Genomic DNA, 21,560 nt, shown 5'->3' on the forward strand with positions numbered 1-21,560 from the left:
CTTCTTGGGGATGCACAGAGAAGTGATGAAGCGGCTAGATGTGTCAAAGCTGCAATGTTTGCGTTGCGGCACGTGAGCAAAGTTGTCATTCTTTACGACGCACATCCGGGAATTGAGGGGGCGGAACGAAAGGTGAAGATTAAAAAGAAAAGCATCTCATTGGTCAACGCCTTTGACAAACGACTTTTGTCCAATCATAGTGTAGCACGAGTGTGCATAATAGTAAACAAACACATCAAACAAACAACACTACTGTAATCCTATCAGCAGTTGACAATTTTCCATATTCTAATCCGCTGTAATACCCAACATTGAGCACGATCAAATGAAAACCAAATATGGCTCAGCGATATATATATATTTTTTAGCAAAAGTCTTTCAGTTTATTTGACAAATGCAATAGTGTGTATAGAATACAAGTGGGGGTCAGGTTGAGGTCAATTCAAATTACACAATTGCCTGAGAGCTGTTTCCTACTAGACTACTAGCGAGGTGAAAAAATAAAGAGCATGACAATTACAAAGGATGAAACCACAAGAATTAACATGGTTGGGTGGTGAGCCAAACTGCGGCAAGCAGCCTGGCAGGTTTTTTGACATTTCTGGTGCTAGATTTGCCACCGCTTCTAAATACCTGTGTAGAAAAGTGTGACAACATTTCAGGTCTGACTTTTACAGGTGAGAGATTTGCCATCAAATTCTGGGCTGTAATAAGCACCATGAGCGTTAGGGTATGCAGGCTGTGGTGAATCTTCCTCAGGAGAAGTGCCTGGACAAATAACTGACAAAAAGGTACAAACTACATTTAATTGTAAAACAGGACAAAAACTTAAAAGTACTTTCATGGTAGATGTATGTACCATTTATGCACTCCAGAGGTTGGCGTAGCTGGTCAGACTACACAATTGTCATTGCATTTAGAACATCAGAAATAGATCTTATCTGACATTAAAAGGAATGTGGCTATTATTATTGGTTCTTTCATGTTTAGTTTGAGTTAACTTAAACGGGACTGCTCCTCTTACCATTTAGCGCTCAAATCAAATCTTCACCCTCAAGCCACAGCTCGTACCTCGAAAGTCACTCATAAGTCGTGGTACCACTTACATAGAATATTGAGGAAGAGTCACATGAGAAGATTTTTTTACCAGGGAATTTAATAAGCAATACTCATACCAGATTAAAATTTCTGTAAAATGTCAGATTTTTTTTTCTGAAAAATGTGTCCACAAAAGAAGCGCAGCATGACAAAACAAACAAAGGGGGGAAATTATAAGTTTAAGACCTACATACAATGAGCTCCAAATGATAACTACAGAGTGTTCAGAACCTTCTAGGATGTCATGATAGTCCATGTGTGGGTAAAATGTAGATCTGTGAAACAGATTTAAGAAAAGGTCCATAAATGTCCAAGAGGATGTCAGCAAGAGGATGTACGATGGCATGGGAAGCTTTGAAGGAATCGGGCCCTTTTACCACAGTAGTGGCTCCACTCTTTACCTTGAACAAAACAAGCGTAAGCATATTAAACATATTGTAAAAGTCAGTTCTGTTGACATTTGCACAGAATCACACGTTAGTCTCTGTTGGACGGTTACCTTTGCAGGTCCATCTGTCGATTTGTTCCCTCGTCATTCTGTTGCTTTGACATCTTGATGGACTCTGCTGATGGGTTGGAGTTGGGCTCTGCTCCTCTCTTCTTGCCTCTTCCGGCCCCGCCGCCAGGCGATGCCGTCTCTTTGCTTGTCGCCGTAGGAGAAGCAGCCATGCCGGTTTTGGGTGGTCGGCCACGCCGTTTCGCGGGCAGCGCTTCCGTGTCAGCGTCTGCCGTCGTATTCTTACCCCCCTCGACCTTTGACAGTGGAAGCAAGATGAAGGCTGGATGAATATGCAGTGCAAGTTGTACTTGTTGACAATCAATCTCACAGTCAGAGCATACCTTCTTGATGATAGGGTTCTCATTATTTTCTTGCGTTTGACTCTCGGGGGATTCTGTGGCTGCGATGCTTTTACTGCAAGTTTAAAACCACACAAGGGCACGCACAAATTTAATAAACTTATTTAATAAACGTAAAATGTTAATATTTTTACTGTATTTCAACACAAATGTATGGGGGGGGGTATACTGTATTCATTGTAGTGTCGGTCTTAGATACAATGGATAAAAAAAAAAAAAAGTCTACACACCACTGACCAAATGCTAGGTTTTTGAGATGAAAGAATGTGGACAAGGTAAATAATTTAACTCTGATGTGGGAACCGCAAAATAGCAAGGGAACACAGTTTGGAGTGTGTACCTGTTCTTGTTGACAGTGGAGGAGCTTAGCGGCGAGGAGTTGGTGCTGGTGTTACTTGTATCCGACACTGGCTGCGCTTTAAAAATTTTCCTGCCCGGTACGGTCAACGTCTTGTTGACAGTCACCAACACTGGCGCTTGTTTAGGCTGCAGAACAAGGACAAACAGACAAAGCCGGCCTACTGTTAACACTGCTACAAAGATTGAACTTGTTAAAAATCTAAGTGACAACATTGTAGCAGTGGACATCAATTTCAAACAATCCTACGTAACTGATGCAATGTTTAGCAATAGTTACCTTTCCTGTGAGCAACATTTGTCGCATTTCTCCTGACAAATAGTCTTTGTCATTTTTGAAGTCCTGATGAAAACGGAGAGGAAAGAAAACAGAATAGAATGAGAATCAAGGGTCTATTTCGGAACGGGCTGGAGTCGAGAGTAAAAGACGAGAATGTATATAGTTGTTGTGAATTACAACACAATGAAATGTATGTGCAGTGCGTTTTCACAGAAAAAAAAAAACTGATATTCCAAGGTGAAGAAATGGTGTGCGTTTTATTACCTTGTCTAGCGCTAGGAAGAATGTGGGGCATATGTAGGGGTCACTTGGACAGTCTAGGTGACATGCGGTGCTCTTGTTAGCAATGACGAAGAGAGCGACGTCACAGACAATATACAGCTTCTGAAAATGCAACAACACACCATGAGGAAACATCACAATACAACTTTTCTGAAATAACTATTTGGTTAATTCCCTTTTGCACCTCATTGGCTTTCATGTCTTCAGGACATTGTGTGTCTTTGGTCCGTTTGATGTTTTCCACCATTTTTCTCAGGAAAGCGTGACTGTTATTCTCATTCTTGGTCATCAGCACCTCTAGCATGAACCACAGACATCTAAGCAAAACAAACAAAAACATGGCTAAGTAGCAATCACTTGTTAGCAAATTACACAAACATAAATCAACCGCCACACACTCTTTAATGTCTTTGAGCTGTTCATATTCCTGCGGTTTCGTGAAGTCTGGATCATGAGCCAGTAGGTGGATCATGAAAGGAACAACATATTCTGGAAGGAAGGAGACCATTTTTTCTGTGAAAAGAAGAAGATAAAATCATTGATCACATGGATCTCTCAGACCATGGCATCAACATGCGACCGTATTTACCCTGAGTGAGTGAGTTCTGCTTGATGTACTCTCGGCGCACTGAGATGTTCTTGAGTAGGCACTGTCGGGCGTGGGCGCGGCGCTCCTTCACCGGGTCCTTGGCACAGAGGGCGAAGACGGCCAGGTACTCCAGTGGCAGGGAGAGTTTGGCGAGAGCCAAGTGCAACTTCTGAGCAAAGATCTGACGCACCTGGTAGCACTCGTCCTGCACGCCGAAGGAAACGGATCAACTCATTCACCTCAAAGAACTGACACCTTGTAACCGTGCACTCATTAGCCACTTCAATAGGTACCCTTGCAAAATTCAATGCAAAAGCTGTATAAAAAACAATGTTGCAAATAAGGCTGCATTTTGTTTGACACTGTCAGAGGTATTAAACGAACAATAAGTTCACAAAAAGGCAGTTGAAAGACAGACTGACATTGATGACAAGGCCGCACAACTGGAACTGTTCGGGTGTGATGATTTCATGATAACAGGGCTCCTGGGCCAGCTTCATAATGGCGCCCCCTGCGGCCAGCCTTAGACGAGACATGTCTGATTTACTGTTGGGAGAAACAAATAGTAAGACAAAACAACCTGTTAAAAGAATTACCCAGAACATACTGCGCATTTAAGCAGTGGTCCCCAAACAGCGGCCTGCGGGCCATTTGGTACCGGGTCAGAAAGAGTGAGAGAATTTGATTATTTTTCAATATATTTTAAGAGGTGGAAATATAAGTCGGCACAGCGCCTACAAATAGTTGCCGGTCCACGAAAAATACGCACTACCATGAGCAAGTCTCTGGCGGAAAAAAGGTTGGGGACTACTGTAAAAGGAGAAGAAGAAGAAAAAAAAAAATTTAAAATTTCACCACAAGTCCCTGACACGGTCCTTTTCTACAAAGTTACCTGATCTTTTTTTGCTCTGTGAGGTCTCCCTCGCTAACCAGCATGGCTGACAGCAAGCGTAACGTGGAGTTTGCAGACTTGGACTGGTTGTTCTTCATTCCAAGCAACCATCGCACCAGCAGCTTGATGGCCTGGACCTGAAGAGCAGATGAACACAAATAATTAGGTGACTAGTGCAGTGCATGCACTGCTTTAATGTGCCTCTTTAATTGCACGGACAAAATAGTTAACACCCAGTTTTGGTCTCCCACCTTAGCCAGTACTTCAGGTGAAACTTCTTCATCAGTGGTCCACAGCTTACCATTCTTGTTTCCCACCGACTAGAGACACAAAAGCACCAATATAAACGTTTTCCCCACCAAACATAATATTACCTACCACCTCTTTAAATTCATTATCTCTAATCGATCCTTATAAAACGAGAGCACATTTGCACACACCCTGTCATTCATGAGCAGGTCTTTGACGATAAAGTTAGCCACTATGGACTTCATTGGTGAGGCAAACTGATCTGGTGCCAACATGGAGATGTGGCCCAGTGACACAAGCGGCGTGATGAGCTGCTCAGGAACGTCTGCATTTAGACTCCGTGACAGAGGCTGTAGGTACGGAGGACACACAGTGCATCAAGATTTTCTTTTTCCCAACAATGCATCTCAAACATGGAGGGTTTGTTTTGAGTGCTCTACCTCAAATATTTGAGCCAACTGCACTTCTTTGTTGTTGAAGATGGCGTGTATGCAGTGCACAGCCTGCTTGGCCTGGTGAGGTGTCCCCCTCTTTGCTTTCTGATGTAGAATGGGAATTAGAGTCCTGATGGATGCATAGGATCTTTTATAAGTAAGGATGCAATTCACCAGCGCTATGGGTTCGCTGTGTCAAGTAACACGTACGATCTTATCTGCGGTAGCTCTGCCTCAATTTTCTGTCCGGTGTTTCTGAATATCTGGATCGCTGCCTCTGCCACCTTGTCATCCTCCATTTTCAGACACTGGAGAAGAGACTCATAGGTCTCTGATGAGTGGAATGCTGTGGGGTGGGTGAACGACAGAACCTAAAAAAAAAGTATACATAAGAATGGTTACGCGAAACTGGGTCTTTCAAAGAATTGGAATTGTTTTGGAGATTCTGGTATCATGTACCTTGAGTAGCTCTAACCCTGAGCGGATGGCTGTATCAGGGGTGACGCCCTCTTCATCGTCATCTGCTGTGCCTTCAATGGACTTGTTGAGCAATTTTACCAAAGCACTAAAATATAAACAGGCTTGGTTATCAAAAAGTTGAAATGCGTCTGTTTCATTCTTCTACCTACAACATAATCATGAGGTAATAAAAAAAGAATAAATGATTAAGCCAGTGTCATCTGGCCTCTTGGTGTGTCTTTTTTGCAAGGCAGCTTTAAAGGATTAACCTTCAAACATAGCTGATACTGCAGTTACACCTGACAACCACACGGTGTCTCACTGAATGAGAAAAGCCAGTTGGTGGTGTTACACAATGGTAAACATGAGCATGAATCTTTTGAACCCAAGTGCCAGAGGTTCAACAAATGTGCTCCTCTTTAACAGTGTCCTTCAATTTGTACATCCCAGGCATATATTTTCTTTCAATACGTGTGTGTGTATATTTTAATAAACGTTTCACACCTGATGGCTTCAGAGTCGATGTGGACTGGGGCGATGCGTTCAAGCAGGAACTTAACCATCTCCAAGAAAGGGTTGGTCGGTTGTTTGGGAAACGTTAACTTTCGAGTGATCTCCCGCTGTAAAAACAATATGCAGTATTGGTATTTATTGGTACACAGTTGATATGCATCAATACATCTGTGACAACATTGACTGATTGTATGACCGTTTCGTATTCATACGAGTGAATTTCAAAAATGTGGTGAGAATGGGAAAATGTAGCTTGTGTGTGGGTTAGATACATGCAATATAGCAAGGAATAATTTGTGCAAGATGCAGCATTTCAAATGCTCTCACCACACAGAGCTCCGCTTGTTTGCAAGAGCATGTCGGACTGATGAGAATCTCCAGTTGGGCTCTAAGCTTCTCATCCTCACCAAGAACCTGGTTGAACCTTTTCATAAAATCTTGAGCTTTCCCCGCATCTGGCAGGTTCTCTGAAAAAGCACAAAACAAAAATAGTGTTGATTTATTTTGCAATTACTGACTATGACAAAAACAACAGCTGAGCAGATGGGCTATACTAACTTGCAATATTCATCAGCTTCCCAAACATGGCAGCGTTATTGGCCTCAGACTGAAGGAGAGAGGGAAATTGGGTTACATGTTAGACCTCCATCTGTATTAAAAGCAAGACAAAGACCCTTTGAGACAACGCACCATGGGTAGTTTGTGAAGGTCAAGCAGCTCTTTAACCAGGCCTCTCAGCATATTCTGACATTTCCACATCTCATTCAAAGCCCTAGGAGGAATACACAAGGAACAAGTGAGCCACAACGGTGGAAAACCACAGCCTTTGCTTTGTTAAGTCATTTACATTGCAGGATGTTATCTTGTACAATATGTATGAACAAAACCACTTGCATTATGGAGTATCTTCACGCCTCGAAAATTTATGAGGGTGACAATTTCACTTTTATCGACCAAGAATTACTGACTTGACAGCGTTGGTGTCCAGGCAAGCATACAGGTAATAGAGACACTTCATCTTCTCTTCCGTCTCAAGGCTGTGGGGGACCATGAACTGGGCAAAGATCTTTTCGACTAATAACCTGCAGAAGAGAGATTGAGAGCAGATGAACTGGTGAGACCTTGTTACATTTTGTGATTAAACGTGCATTTTTAGAGAAATCTTATCTTCTTGACTATCAAGTCATCCTGCATTACAGTTCATTGACAACATTTTTATTTCATTTAGATGAAAAATCTATTTTCTTACTTGTCATCAATGCTGTTCTGGTAGTAGATGTGCAGCAGCTTGTCTTTAATCCAGCTGATCATCAAGGCAGACTCCTTGCCCGCCTCGTGGTGCAAACAGTACTTTTTATAAAGCTGAGCCAGGCCCATCATCGCCTCCTTGCGCACTCGCCACTGTCAGGAGCAAAATATTCATGACAAACATGCTCGGCGTACTCCATTTCATGTTCATGCACACACTTGGGAATATTGTGACCTTATGGTACACTGCTGCATTTATCTCACCCTCTTGTCTAGCGTCCTTTCTCTTACAAAGCCCAATAATTGGTCATTGACCAAATTCAGATCCTTCTTCCCAGCATTGATGATGGTGACAATGACATCGTGACGAATGGCTTCCTCCGGGTCATGGGAACGCACTTTCAAAAACTCTTTAAGTGGGGAGTTAGTGGGTAGAAGTAGATGGAATTAGGGGGAGAAAAGCAAAGTTATCCACTGTGGGATGTAAAGACGGCCCGAAAGCATGTGCACACCTGTAAGGTCTCGGGCCAGGTCGGGGTGGTTCATGAGACAGTGGCTGGCAAACTTGACACACTCTAACCTCACCGGAACATGGATGTCATTGAACCTGAAAGGACACCACAAGTATGATGCTTCAAATTCATTAATCTAATGTTCACTTTCTACTAGAAGCAGTTGAGTGGTATGACCCCCGTGCCTGCAACTCACCGTCCTAAGAAGCACTGCCACAAAGGTCGGTTGTGCGAGGCCAGCTCAGAGTCTTTGGCCCCAAACAACTTAGCTAGCAAGCGTACAACAGCCAAACGCTCTTCTCCGTCATTGCTCTGCAAATAACAAAAGCAAAATTATGTCGGATCAGATTTCCTGATACTTTATCTGTACGGTATGCGTACAAAGTAGCACATGATAAGACAAAAAGGTCAAATATCGTGTGTATGCGTCATTAACCTTGAGTTTGAATTCCAGCTGTGGCATAACAGAAGTAAGCAGCAAAGGATCGATGGCAAATAGCTCTTGGATGAGGTCAAAGACATGCTCTGACAGATCACTGACAGAGGACTTTCCCATCACTAAAACCTGATTAAAGAACTTTAAACAAATACAAGACATTTATTTCAACATATTGTCAAAATACCAGACATTAAGTCTAGTGTACATGCTGCCACATACATTTGCAATGCACGTTTCTATGGTCTGGACAGTTCTCTTCAGGATAGTCTTTGCAAGATCATATGCTTGTTTGTTCAGATTCTGCACAAAAAAAAGTTACATATTGATGAAAATGACACAACATTGCCTTTTACTTCCATTTAAAAGGATCCATTCCAAAATTACTTGAATGTGATTGAAATAGAATTTCACCTTGTGTGCAGGGATGAGGTTAATGAGGATGCTATCCAAAAGCTCCTGTGTGACTCCATCTCCCTCCATGATGATGGAACACATCAAGTCCATCATGTGCAACTGAACTTTCTGATTGTGGCTGTTACTGCGGAAATACGAGAAGGGGGTGGGCATGGTTATGTGGAGCACAAATAAATGGTCAATAGTAAACAATGTCTCTGAATACTATTGGCAGGTTTGTGAATGCCCTACCATGATTTTTTTACCACCATGGGCTTTTGACTTAAATACTACACACAAAATTTTCAAATTATTGTAAGCAACTAATGTTTTTTCCTTAGCTCTTTTAAAATAACATTAAACAGGTTAAATGACCTTTAAGTCATTGAATCACAGAATTAAGAACTCAAAATATGAATATTCAGAAAAAACAGGTCTTACTTGATCACAGAGAAGAGTGTTTTGAAAAGTTGGGTGAAGATCTCATTACAGTCCTCAAGTTCAAAGCAAATGTTGTATGATTTAACCCAGGCCAAATTCTACAAGAAAAGAGAAGAAACCAATAAACACCCTCATGACACATTAATCTGGGCCTATTTTCAATAAGAGATCACCTCCAGAAGATAAAAGTATCTGTTAAACTGAGGGCTCTTGGTGTCTTCCAGTCCCTTCAGCTGTCTTGTGATGAAGAGGAAGATGTCCTGCAGACAGAAGCGGAAACCGCTTGGTAAGCCAAAAAATTTCTGAAGAGTATTGTGGTCCTGTGCAACGTTAGAACCGCTGTTAAACGGAGGCTCCTTGCCTTGAGTTTGTCATGCGAGGTGTAGGGGGCCTCGGGGGCATAGATCCGAAAGATGTCAGCCAGACAGCAGGCAACGAGCAGCCGCACATCTTTATTGGGGTTCCTGAGGAAGAACTCTGAGGCAAGGTGCAGTGCAAGGCCAAGATACTGCTGCTTCTCCTCTTCAGAATCTTGATCCATGTCCATATAGGTCTTCACCACCATCTGTGTAGCATCGCAATAGCAACAAAATGTGAGGCGAATTGTTTGACTGTTTAAACTGAATGGATGGAATCTTCTCAAATGGATCATCACAATTATCATCAAATCGTGTGGATTGTGTGGGCCTCTCTGTGTCATATCAAGCCATCCTTTCTACTTAACACGACCTGCCGGAAACATGCACTGGGCTCACATTCACCCTTCACTGACAAACTTCCTTTTTCTCTGGAGCTAGTTTAAAATATGTGCAGCATAACATCTAAATGCTGCTTCATCATGTTTGCTTTCAACTCAGGGGTCCGCTGATTGACCCGAGTCTCCAGACCTCAGAGTGTGTGCAACATGTGCAAAAGAATGACATTACAAAAAACAACAACAGGCTGACTACAGGATCACAAGGACCGAACTTAGAGACCCGATTTAAGTGTTTCTTTCCTCCACATGTGCAAGAACTACAGTTAACTCAGAGTTAAAAATAAACGAATCATCGGCTTCTTAGCAATTTATTGGTATCGGCTTCCCAAATCCCTACAAAACAATGTGAAAAACATTCAGGATGAACATAAAATGAAATGACCTGACATGAAGACAAAAGACAATGCACCACAGCAATCGATACAAAATAATGACTTATAGTACTGAAATGTGAGAGTGTGAATGAGGCAGACACTCAAGGGATTTGAAGAAGTGTGGGGGGGATGGGCAAGCAGAGTGCACAGCACCACTCGTGCGCCTTCCAGCAGAGGCAAGCTGCTTGCTGCCAACACGGAGGAATTATGCAGGCTGTGGAGGAACGTATTATACAAATTGTACAGCTCTCACTCAGATATAGAGTGCATGTATTGCACGTTTTTATTTGTAACCTGTCCATCAATTAATCGAATCAAATAAATGACCAATTAATCAAGTGTTAAAATAATTTTGAGTGGGCAACTCTAAAACTGAAAAATGTACAGGTAGTCCCCATAATCAGTATTGAAATCATACAATCTCTTTATCGGTGTCTAAATCGACATCCTAACTCCCTGATCAAAACTCTTAGTATATAACAGCCGTGTGGGATACCTGATACACCTTACAGATATTCCTCTCAAATATTGTGCATTGTAATCTGTGTTGGTGAACATGTCTCCTTTGCTGAAATAATCCATCTATCTAAGAGGTAGAACTCTTGGGTGAAGGGCTATTAAGAGCCTGAGTGAACAGCATGACTAATGCACAGGTGTGCCTTAGGCTGCTCACAAAAAGGCCACTCGGAATTATGCAGTTTTACTGAAATGGAGATCCAGGGGTGTGACCACTATTTTCCTCACGCAATGCAACACATCTCCTTCACGTAGGCTTGATCCACTGCGCCATTCACCCACAACCATCATCTCAAATTGCAGGATGATAATAAACAGCCCCATGCTTCAACATCATTACTTGAGGCTGAAAACAGACCGGTTCTTACATTGTCAGCAGTGATCATGTCACCCATTGAGCAAGTTAAGGATGTTCTGGATTGACATACAAGACACAGTGTTCGGATACCTTGTGATATCCAGCAAATGTGGAATGCCACTGAAGTAGAGTGGACCAGCTTTTGACAGGATGGAATAAACAACTTGCTCAACTTTATGCACAGGGCAAACAGTGGTAACAGACTTTCTATTAATCACGATATTGATTATGGCACATGTGAGAGGTAACAATGTGGGACAACCTGCGGCATTGACTTTTATTGTCATAATTGTGAAATGTGATTTTTATTTTTTCAAAAACGCTGCTGTTTAGTCAGTCCACCCATCATTCTCATTAGGGTAGTGGGTGAGCTGGATCTTATTTTAGCTAATCATTTAATGACTTATAACACGATTGCAGAAGTTTTAGGTCGGTGAAATTGATAGGGAAAAACAGGTTTCCTACACGTCTATCGGTTTGTAAAATTAGAAGTGAATTTTGTCACGATGCAAGTCCAAGTAAGAAAATCAATGTGCGTACCTTTAATCGTTTGACCACCTCATCGTTGCTGATTTTGTCCGTAATCTCTTTGACTCCGGGAGGATAGCAGATCTTGCCGTCGCCCGCCGTTTTCTGCTGTTGCGGGAACTCCATGCTGGTAGACGTCGGAACTAAGCGGTCTTCTACTGGCCTCTATGGGTCGGAAAACAAAAGTTCAACAGCGCCATGCTACAACACTTACAAAATACTCGTTTTGAGCACTACTTCACGCTCTAATCGTTTAATTCCCAACACACACTGCTGTTACTATTTACTACTAGAGGATGACGAATAGTTTGAATTCACCAAGTCAACATTCAAGCAGTCATTTGCATATTATTAGCTTACAAGCTAACACCAGCTGTAGCTTAGTCCCAGGTTTCCGTAAATACAAATAAAAGCAACGTCTAGCTAATCGGAGCAGCGCATTTAAATTACGAATCCCATCCCGACAGACTGCGTCTTCGGGAGAAACACATTAAATTGCCCGTGTCTCACAACTGTCACACGGGGTTTCAAATGAGCTAGCAAGAGAGTTATGAAGCAAAACAGCACTGGCATTTAGCGGGAAGCGCGGTTAGCAGCTACCAGCTAGTAGCTGCTACATACCGTGCGTTTTAGCCCATTAGCTAGCTAGTTGCTAGTGTTAGGCCGCAAACTATTTCAGGTACCCATCACATCTCCCTCCTCAGACAACCAAAGAGGAAGTCAATTATGCTTTAACCTAAGCATAAAACACCCACACCCGAGGGTAGATCCCAAGGTTTCCAACAAATGCAATAACTTTAATAAGTTTAAAATAGAGCTGATTTACTTGCGGTTGTCTTTTTGTACTTCAACGCATCTGCCTCTAGTTAACATGCGAAGGGCTGCTACCGTTGCCCCGAGCTCTCCTCTCCACACCAGCAACTTGCGTCCACGGACGATTCTAAGCATCCGAAAAAAAATGCTACATGCGGATGTTTCTAAACAGCGCGAGTATAAACATAGCTGAATAGCACAGCAACCGTTTGTTTGTATTTACCTCTCGAGCGGGCCGATTTAATTCATTAGTCTGACACAGGTTGGGTCTAGTTTTCCGCACAAAGCTCGTCCGTTTAGTGTGTGCTATCTGTGGGACGGCTGAGCGAAGAGCGCCCCCCTTTGTCTCGAGTGAATACTACAATTTTAAATACCTGGTGGAACACAGAATACACAGGGACGCATGTACAGGATTCAATGTACGTACAGTGCAAATTACAATTATTGGGGACGTTATAACAATGGATTGTCTTCCCTCTCACATTCACAGTTATAAACAATTTGGACTAGAGCACAAGTTTCAAACTCAAGGTTTTATTCTAGCTCATTTCATACAAAATTCAGAACTTTGGGATTATTATATTATAGGGCATCGCCGTCACAGCTTTCAAGTACAATAATTCTTTGAATGTCTGCCTTTAAAGCCACATGGTGTATTTTATAATTATTTCTTGCTGGGTAAAAATATTACAGTCCGTACAGTTTTTTGCACGCCGGGTAAATCTTTTATTTTGAAATTTGCGAAGTTATGTTAGCTTTTATTTTGTCAGCAATGTTATGATTTCCGAGGTCGGCCATTATTGACCGCAGAGCACAGTGCAGTGTTGTGTATCGTCACCTTTTGTAGTTCTCACTACCTGATCTGATTGTTACAACCTTGAAGAGTTAAAGATCACGCTTTATTATCCGGAAGAATAATGGTATTCGTTCCTGCCACGAATGCTTGCTCAAATCCAATGTTTGTTGCCACCCTGTTAGCTCCGAGTAGCTCTGCTAACTGAACTAGTGAAGGATTTCCCCCAAACGTACCATCCATCATGCCTCGAAGAAAGAAAAACGAACAGAGCCCGACCAGAGTCCGCGGCGATCCTCCTCCCCGGGAAGACTTTGGCCTTGGACCACCTCAGGGTTACGATCTCACGTTGGCGTCCAACTTTTCACAAGGCAAAGAAGGCTCCGACAGGCAGAAAATCACCCTGAAGATGCAAGAGATATTTTCCCACTTGGACCCTGAAGTTATACACATCGTGCTGTCTGAGGCTGATTTTAAAGGTACATTGCGTAATTGCTGGGAGTTTATTAAAAGTGCATGAAACTAATGAAAACAAACTGACCAAGTGTCTGTTTGTGCTCTCCAATTGTAATAGATGAGCAATCATTTTCACACAGTCCAGGTTCACCTTTCTCTTTTTAAAGTCATTCTCGCTGTCAAACGATGATTGAAATAATCACAATTAACAAACTTTAATTTCTGTGTTGCAGTTGAAAATGCCATGGATTCCCTTTTGGAACTGTCAATTGCTGCTGAACTCGCCGGCACCGTTGACTCTCCGATGTGTGGCTTTGAGAGCACTGCCGCAGCCTTGCTTAGTCCTCGTCATGTTTCTCAACCAGGCTCTTCGGCAGCGTCAGAGCAACTCGCCTCTCCATCTCCGACTACCAGTCTTCTGACAGAAGAGTTGGACCTTCAAGTTGATCAGGCGCTTCAAAACCTGGCGGCGCAACAGGAAGGTCATACAAATAACCAGTGTTTGTCTGCTGACATGACACTTTCATCATTACCGCCATCACAGTTTCCAGAGCAGGTCTTCTCTGAGCTTCAGTTCAACCAGGAGCCTCAGAGTGGGCATCTTGAAGGTGGCTTAGTGCTTTCTGGAGCTCCGTCTCCATTTGATGGACTCAACACTTGTGAACGTGGCAGCGGCGACGGTCAGAAGTCACTTGTGGATTTTAAACACCTAGTGGCAGAAGAACCTGCAGACAGGCCAAAATCTCAGTTGGATCTTGTAGCGTCAGGGCGTCCCTCTGCTTTTCAGTTGTACAAAAAGAATGAGTCATCCCAAATGCTTTTACAACCCTCCGAAAATGCAGATGCAGGAGCTACCACAGCATCGTGGAATATTCATGCTCCTACTTTCTCTCCCCGTTTACATGGAAATCAAGGACCTTGTTTTATCACCCCTATTGCACCTTCACACCCTTCAATTGGACGTCCTTCTCCCTGGGGAGGCCAGGCTAGTCAAGCACCTCTTCGACCCTCTGCTACGATTCCCAAATCCTGGGCTATGGCAGCAGCTGCACATAATCCATCCAGAATTGCACCTTCTCCGTCAAGCAGGCTTCATTTGGAAGGGAAGGTGCTTGTGTTGCTACGTGGCGCATCCGGGTCTGGAAAATCCACTTTGGCCCGGTATGAAGAAAAGGCTTTGAACTCTTTAATGCCACTCAGTTCACAGTAAAACAAAGCCGTGAACAAAGACATGTTGTGTACACAAATCAACCACATAGATTTGCGTTTTAGATGAGTCTGTTTTGATTAATGATACAAAACAAAACAAAATTGCCATAGATGGGCTAAGTCGCGAATGGATAGCATCGGTTTTGCGGCCAGATGACATTTAGGTATGAAAAGGTGAATTCACTTTGAAATTCCTCATTTTCGTTCAAAATATGTCAAAGAAACCGCAGTAAAGACTTTGATGGTGATGGTCCGATAAATTAAATCGCAGATCATGGAGAGAAGCTGTTGTCTATACATTGTCTATATTCATCTCTGCAGAGCTCTTGTCGAAAATAATCCAGGTGGAGTTGCACTGAGCACTGATGACTACTTTACTTTTCAAGGACGCTATCACTATAATCCTGCTTCTCTGGGGGAAGCTCATGAGTGGAACCACAAGCGAGGTAAATAAACATACATGTACAGTTGGTAGTTTTAAATGAGACACAACTATTTGATCTGTTATTTCACCTTCATCCAATAGCCAAAGAAGCTTTTGAGAGAGGTGCTAGCCCCATCATAATTGACAATACAAACATGCAGGGCTGGGAGATGAAACCCTACGTGGCCCAGGTCAGCCATCTGCATTTAATGCCTTTGTTTAAATGACCACTCCCCATTCTTGATTTCAGCAAAAACATAATGTCTCTGAAAAATGCTGTGGTTTTCCTTGTTAGGCTTTGAAATATGATTACAAAGTGCTGTTTCGTGAGACAGACACTTGGTGGAAGAACAAGCCCAGGGAGCTAGAGAGGTGAGCAAGATCTGGCAATTTCATAACCACGTCTTTCAATGCTGCTCACATCGTCACCCATCAAGACAGAAATGCAATCTTGTTTGTTTCGTGTCTTTTTGTCCGTGACCCTGTGCAGACGCAGCACACACGGTGTGTCTGCTGAACGGATTCGCCGCATGCTAAATGACTACGAGCGCTTTGTAACAGTCGAGTCCATCATGGGTGCAACAATGCCTGAGTGTAAAATGCGCCTTCACCTGGAGAACAGAAATGCACAGTAAGTGGCAATCACAAAATGACAGGATTAGTTTTTTGCATAGTTTGTGGCAGATTCTCATCAAAAAGATTGGCTTTTAACTTATTGTTTTAGTTTGTTACGGTATTGGCTGTTTTCATTAATTTAGTTTGTTACTGCATTTATGATACTTCTCTTCCATCCCTCAGGTGTGTGACTCCGGAAGCAAAATGCCCCGACCTTGTCAGTGAACCTGGACTGATGGACCGACGTAAGAATTCCCAGCCTCGTCTCTTTTCCTCCCTTCCTGACGTGTCATCTATTGGTCACCCCAGTGAGTTCCACCAGTTGGAAGGTGGCAACCACCAATCAACAGAATCACTTGATTTCCAGCCAGTTGGAAGTGCCTCAGAAAGTTCACACAAAGATGTTGACTTGGGGGTTCTGGATTTTGAGCTGGATGCCCTAAATCAGCCTGGTGCAGAACAGGGGATACCCGATTGTATCGTGGAATCAGTGATGAACGAAGACCACCGCAATAGTGAACCCCCGGTGGCCTTCTCTCAGTCTATTAAACAAAGGCTGCCAAGAAAAAGAACAACTAGGAGGTTTGAATCTGCAGATCTGGTGAAAGAACTTGACCACCCAGATGGCTTGGCAATGGGAAAAGAACAGATGAATAAAGAAGAGGTATCAGTGGCAGGTGGGGAAGAGAAAGAGACGTCCAAGATGTTGCATTTTGTAGGTGACTGGCCTTCTGAAGGGCCACTTGATCAACGACAAGCAAGGAGAAACAAAAGCCACAAAGACTGCGATGGAAGTGAAGACAGAGTGGTGTCTAAAGAAGTCAGCAATGGCACAGGCAAAGTGCAGTTTCCAAATCCTGAAATGCAGAAAATGTTTGATATCATTCAAAATTTGGGAGGTTTTTGCGAGTCTGTTTCTTCTTCATCGTCGTCTCCCGTTTCTCCTTGCCTTGAGCAGAATTTGGAGACAGATGACAAAATTCAAGAATCCCTTAGGGATAGCTCTGAGGATGGAGAAAAAGAACAAAATACGAATCCAGATAAGATTGGCAGAGTTGATTTACCAGATTGCGTCTTAGACTGGAAAGCTGCAGAATCCTACAAGGATAATGGTGAGATTCTAAAGAGTGAAAATGAAACGAGTAGAACCACAGTCTCAGACATGGGTTGCGAAACAGAATCAGACGCCGCTGCAAATACCTGGTCTGGCGTCACCGCATCTGAGCCGAAAGAGAGCTGTGGCACGGAGCACGAGTATGGCAGAGCGTTTGCATCTGCCCTCAGTACCGAGATGGACACAAACCAACGCAAAGAGCAGACGGACAGTGAGGTGACAGTGCAGCCTCAAAGCGAACATTCTAGTGATGGCGCTGCCCCTTTGGAACCGCAACGATGTGGAAAGCAGCGTCACGGTCGCAGATCAGGGAAGCAGTGCAAACTAGCCCTCACTTTCACTCAAAACTGTCCAGCTCATCCTTTCAAAACACTTGATGATCCTGACACCACATCACAAATGGTTGATATCACCACACATCCCGACTTTGAGACCAGCCTCAGTCCTAAACTAGACTCGTGCATCAAGCTTGAAGAAGAAGAGGTCCTTCCGCAATCTGACTCGCCTTTCTCTTTGGAAAGAGGTTGTCCCACCCAGACTGAACCTCAGGACTTTGCCCTTCTATGGCGTTTAAATCATCAAGACAGCCGGGCAGATAATGTCGCCGCTGCCTTCAGTGACATCACAGTTCTATGTGGCATCTCCTCGCGATTCGTGCCAGAGACTTCATCGGCAGTTTCTGCTGCTGTTGCAGTTCACCCGTCCACCCAGAATACAGTACCGTACCGCATGGTGCACGAGAAGGGCACACAGGTAGAGGAGAAAGAATGTGTGGCAACTCAAAGCCGTGTCGAGAGCCTGACCATCCTCAGTCGTCATTTTAAACTTGTTAGTTTGGATACATTGGAGGACTTGTATGACAAATGCCACCAAGACTTGGAATGGACAACCAACCTGTTACTAGATTCTGGAGAAAGGCTCTTCAAAGATGAGGATGTTCTTGAGGAGGTGCACAAGGACGAAGCTGGTAAAGTTGAACAGAGCATCCCGTTAATAGTTACATCGTTAGAAACCAAGTTGGGAGATGAATTTACTTATGCAGGGTCAACCGCTGTGGCCAATGTGCTTCAACAGTCTGCATATGAGGAAGTTCGTGAAATTGGTGGGACCTCCGATACGAACTTCTCAGGATTTGCTGGCACAGCTTCTCCAGTCAAAAAAAAGACTCAACTGGAGACACATCTGCACACAGCTAGTCCTAGCCTGCCTACTATGGAAAAGCACGGTGAAATCCAACACCAAGCAATATTCGAGGAGTCAAGTTTTGCAACTCCAGATGACATTGCCAGCCTGGAAGAGATCCACCGGCTTCTGCAGGCTGAGCTGGAAGAGTTGGAGAGAGAAGAAAGACAGAAGAAGGATGATGAGAGGACCGTTGGAAATAGAGACTGCCCAGTCCTGAACATCAACAGTTTGGAGCTGAAACTCCCCACTGAGCTGGCACTGCAACTAACTGAACTCTTTGGACCTGTTGGAATTGAACCAGGTAACCAGTTATACACATTCCATGCTAATCAATCAAACTTCACAGTCTTTCCTGATTTAAGATAAGCATGTGCTTACAATATTTAGGTACATGCTCTTCTGAAGACTACGCAGTGCAGATGGATATGAACCTGGCTAAACTGCTCCACCAGAAGTGGAAAGATTCGATCCAGGTGGGAAAAAAAAAAAAAAAAAAAAAAAATTCTTGACACTAACCATTTGGAAGCGGTAGCTGTCCAACCTTATTTGTGTCTTGATCTGAGTGGATCTATGCAAGTTAATCCTGTTGTTTCATAGGAACGGAAGAGACAAGCAACTCTTTCCAACCAATTGCTTCTGGACCGTAAGTTAAAACACATCATTGAGGTGGGGGGGTGGTGGGGGTTTATATTCTATGGTACCCATCTGTCTAACCTCATTCTGCAAAATATGTGTCCTGTCAAAGAAGCAGGGATGCCAGTGATGGACCACTGGAATTTATCCCAGCCATGTGTTTCTCTGCGGGACATAATGAAAGAGGAGCTGGCTATGCAGGAGAACATGAAGATGGTAATGCACTGTGTCACTTTAAACTTCTTAGTAATCTTCCTTTGTAATGAACCTCTCGTTCCGTTTGCTTCAGTCAAGACAAAATCGAGCAGAACTCAACAAGCGTGATGGGGCCTCCATGCTAAAAGAAGATCAGCTCTACGCTCGCTTCCCCTCCATTGACAGACATTTTCTCCAGGATATTTTCAGGGATCATAAGTACGTATCCGTTTTCTCTGTCACTCTGATTTCTTGGAATCATTTGTCAACCACCAATGATGTCCTCCTACATGACTGATTAATTTGAATGTTTATCATATCTGCAGCTACTGTCTCAGCCAGACGGAGCTCTTTCTGAACTCTTTACTAGACCAGGGGCCTGTAAAGACAGTCGTCGCTCCAGAATTGCCTCGTTCTGGACACCAAAGAGCTCCCAGCAAAGAGAGGGAAAAGGTAGACCTTCTTGTTTACAAACACAACCAAAGAGATTCTCCATATGAACAAAATATCGGGGCATCTGTCATGCTGGAACAGAATAGAAAAACTTGTCAGATTTTTTTCTTCTGACTCTATTAATGTTCCTTCATTTTGCAACAGAAAGTTCCAGACTCTGACGTTGCTCAGAAGTATCAGAACATTGACGATCCTGAGTACAAGGATTTCAGGGTCGAAGCCGGTCTGCAAAGAAGTCGGCAGCTGGAAAGTTTTTCCAAAGCTGCAGCAGCTTACAAGCAAGGACACAGAGAAGTGGCTTCTTTTTATGCACAGCAGGTAAAAAAAAAAAGACTGTCTGATCTTCCACCATTCGACATATTTACTTGCGTAATGTAATGAATGTAATGAAAATGCATGTGCCGCTCTGAGAAAATGTCACGTGTGTCACTTTTGTCCAATAGGGACACTTACACGGTCAGCGGATGCGTGAGGCCAATCACCGTGCAGCCGTTCAGATCTTTGAGAGGGTCAACTCCTCGCTTCTTCCTAAGAACATCCTGGACCTCCATGGGCTGCACGTGGACGAGGCCCTGGAGCATCTGCGCCGAATCCTCCATGATAAAACAGCAGGTACATGGAATGGAGTCAGAACATGCAGTAGAGTTGAAAGAAAGGATGAGGTTGAATTATTACAATATCTGTTTAGTTGCGATTGCTTTCTTTTTAAATGTATTCTTTGAACTGCTTTTGTGCAGACTGGAAACAGGGTCTGTGTCGACCGCAGCTCTCTGTCATCACAGGAAGAGGTAACCACAGCCAAGGGGGCGTGGCCCGCATTCGCCCAGCCGTTATAAACTACCTCACCAACACACACTACAGGTACAAGCGCGCACACAAACACACATTTGTCTCATAGTCTCGCTGGTTTCCTCATATTCCTTATCTTGCAGGTTTACAGAACCAAAGCCTGGTCTCGTTGTGGTCTCTTTGAAATAGAAAGGAAACTGGAGAGAGCATTTGTGTGAAAGTTGCTACGAGAAGCAACGCTAATTTACATTTGACATATCACAGATTAGTATGGTACCTCTTTATTGTGTCTTACGTCCTTCTGTCTTTAAACCAGCTTAAAATGTGATTATTCATAAGAGGGATGTTTCTGTAGGTCGGACTAAGGGGTTTGCCGTGTCATTATTTTTTACAATAAGAAACCAAATATAGATGGATTTTTAAAATATTTTAATACTTTTTTATTGTGTGCCACTGTGCTGGCTTTACATTTTGTCTTTTAAGATATTGAAAATCAAAAATCAAAGCAAATTATAAAAGAATGCAAACTGAAACATTTAGCTTCAGGGTTGTTTATATTTTTTTATTTTATTTTTTGATTATATGAACACTGCTTTATACATTCTGTAAATTGCATGTGTTTTACTGATGCTTTGTGATTAAGGTGAAAAAAGGCCAAATACTTGAGAAACAATAGTTATTTTACAATATATTGTAACGTTGTAAAGAGAAGGTTGTATTTTTTGTATACATTTTATATTATGTTGAAACCGAATGGTTGTATCAAGAAATAAAATGTTTTTGAATGTTTCATTTTACTGCTTCAGTTCATGTCTTGTTGGCTGACAGTCTGTGCAGGGTGAACAGAGTTCCCTGCTGGACAGATACAGTACTGCAACATTAGGTATAAATGGGATACAAAGTAAATACCGGGTGGGCCATTGCATATACTTTTGAATAATTAAGATTGATGTGTCATAGATTGCTAAATCTAGATTAATTTTCATGACCTTTAAGTTTATGTGCATTTTTTAGAAACAAAACCTGAAAAGGAACTGTCAAAATTAATTGGAAAATAGAAAATATTGCATTATTATATCTTTTTTTTTCCACTTGTTGTCACAAATATACCCAAAACGCCTATTCTTCTCTGCCGTCCATCAAGTAAATGTTTCAACACTACCTGTATGTGGGTCACTTGTATGTGGGCCAAATAAAAAGAAAAAAAAAAGATTTTGAAAAATGGGGCTTAGATTTGAGTTTGATTTTAAAACTAATTATTTATGTATCATTAGCAAGTATTTGGCAATGACCAAAGTTGTATG

General features: G+C 42.7%; 2 protein-coding genes across 6 annotated transcripts; one reads left to right on the forward strand and one right to left on the reverse strand.

Moving 5' to 3' along the window:
• Nucleotides 1-352: 352 nt before the first annotated feature.
• Nucleotides 353-13,560, reverse strand: pds5a (PDS5 cohesin associated factor A). 4 transcript variants are annotated; one of them, XM_061275256.1, is made up of 34 exons: nucleotides 12,614-12,693; nucleotides 12,404-12,517; nucleotides 11,590-11,742; nucleotides 9,406-9,609; nucleotides 9,218-9,304; nucleotides 9,045-9,142; nucleotides 8,622-8,748; nucleotides 8,430-8,510; nucleotides 8,208-8,348; nucleotides 7,968-8,083; nucleotides 7,772-7,866; nucleotides 7,524-7,669; nucleotides 7,261-7,412; nucleotides 6,980-7,093; nucleotides 6,702-6,783; nucleotides 6,570-6,618; nucleotides 6,339-6,478; nucleotides 6,003-6,118; nucleotides 5,499-5,604; nucleotides 5,250-5,410; nucleotides 5,046-5,169; nucleotides 4,797-4,955; nucleotides 4,608-4,676; nucleotides 4,357-4,493; nucleotides 3,887-4,010; nucleotides 3,465-3,669; nucleotides 3,274-3,388; nucleotides 3,060-3,192; nucleotides 2,858-2,977; nucleotides 2,594-2,656; nucleotides 2,297-2,442; nucleotides 1,939-2,011; nucleotides 1,598-1,851; nucleotides 353-1,499 (listed from the first exon to the last, which is right to left on the reverse strand). In XM_061275256.1, the coding sequence occupies exons 3-34, from the start codon at nucleotides 11,701-11,703 to the stop codon at nucleotides 1,496-1,498; spliced, it is 3,855 nt and encodes a 1,284-aa protein (XP_061131240.1). In that variant the 5' UTR covers nucleotides 11,704-11,742; nucleotides 12,404-12,517; nucleotides 12,614-12,693; the 3' UTR covers nucleotides 353-1,495. The 4 variants fall into 4 exon arrangements, with proteins under 4 accessions (XP_061131240.1, XP_061131237.1, XP_061131239.1 ...); XM_061275253.1 differs by lacking the exons at nucleotides 12,404-12,517; nucleotides 12,614-12,693 and adding an exon at nucleotides 13,420-13,560; XM_061275255.1 differs by lacking the exon at nucleotides 12,404-12,517 and having other exon boundaries at nucleotides 12,614-12,722.
• Nucleotides 13,428-21,048, forward strand: n4bp2 (NEDD4 binding protein 2). 2 transcript variants are annotated; one of them, XM_061275252.1, is made up of 16 exons: nucleotides 13,428-13,662; nucleotides 13,873-14,800; nucleotides 15,170-15,294; nucleotides 15,375-15,463; nucleotides 15,568-15,644; nucleotides 15,763-15,903; nucleotides 16,071-18,487; nucleotides 18,574-18,659; nucleotides 18,784-18,829; nucleotides 18,932-19,035; nucleotides 19,109-19,233; nucleotides 19,341-19,467; nucleotides 19,612-19,785; nucleotides 19,911-20,079; nucleotides 20,205-20,328; nucleotides 20,400-21,048. In XM_061275252.1, the coding sequence occupies exons 1-16, from the start codon at nucleotides 13,428-13,430 to the stop codon at nucleotides 20,443-20,445; spliced, it is 5,013 nt and encodes a 1,670-aa protein (XP_061131236.1). In that variant the 3' UTR covers nucleotides 20,446-21,048. The 2 variants fall into 2 exon arrangements, with proteins under 2 accessions (XP_061131236.1, XP_061131235.1); XM_061275251.1 differs by having other exon boundaries at nucleotides 18,784-19,035.
• Nucleotides 21,049-21,560: the final 512 nt, after the last annotated feature.

Source organism: Syngnathus typhle, linkage group LG3 (assembly GCF_033458585.1).
Source record: "Syngnathus typhle isolate RoL2023-S1 ecotype Sweden linkage group LG3, RoL_Styp_1.0, whole genome shotgun sequence".
NCBI classification, from domain to species: domain Eukaryota; kingdom Metazoa; phylum Chordata; class Actinopteri; order Syngnathiformes; family Syngnathidae; genus Syngnathus; species Syngnathus typhle.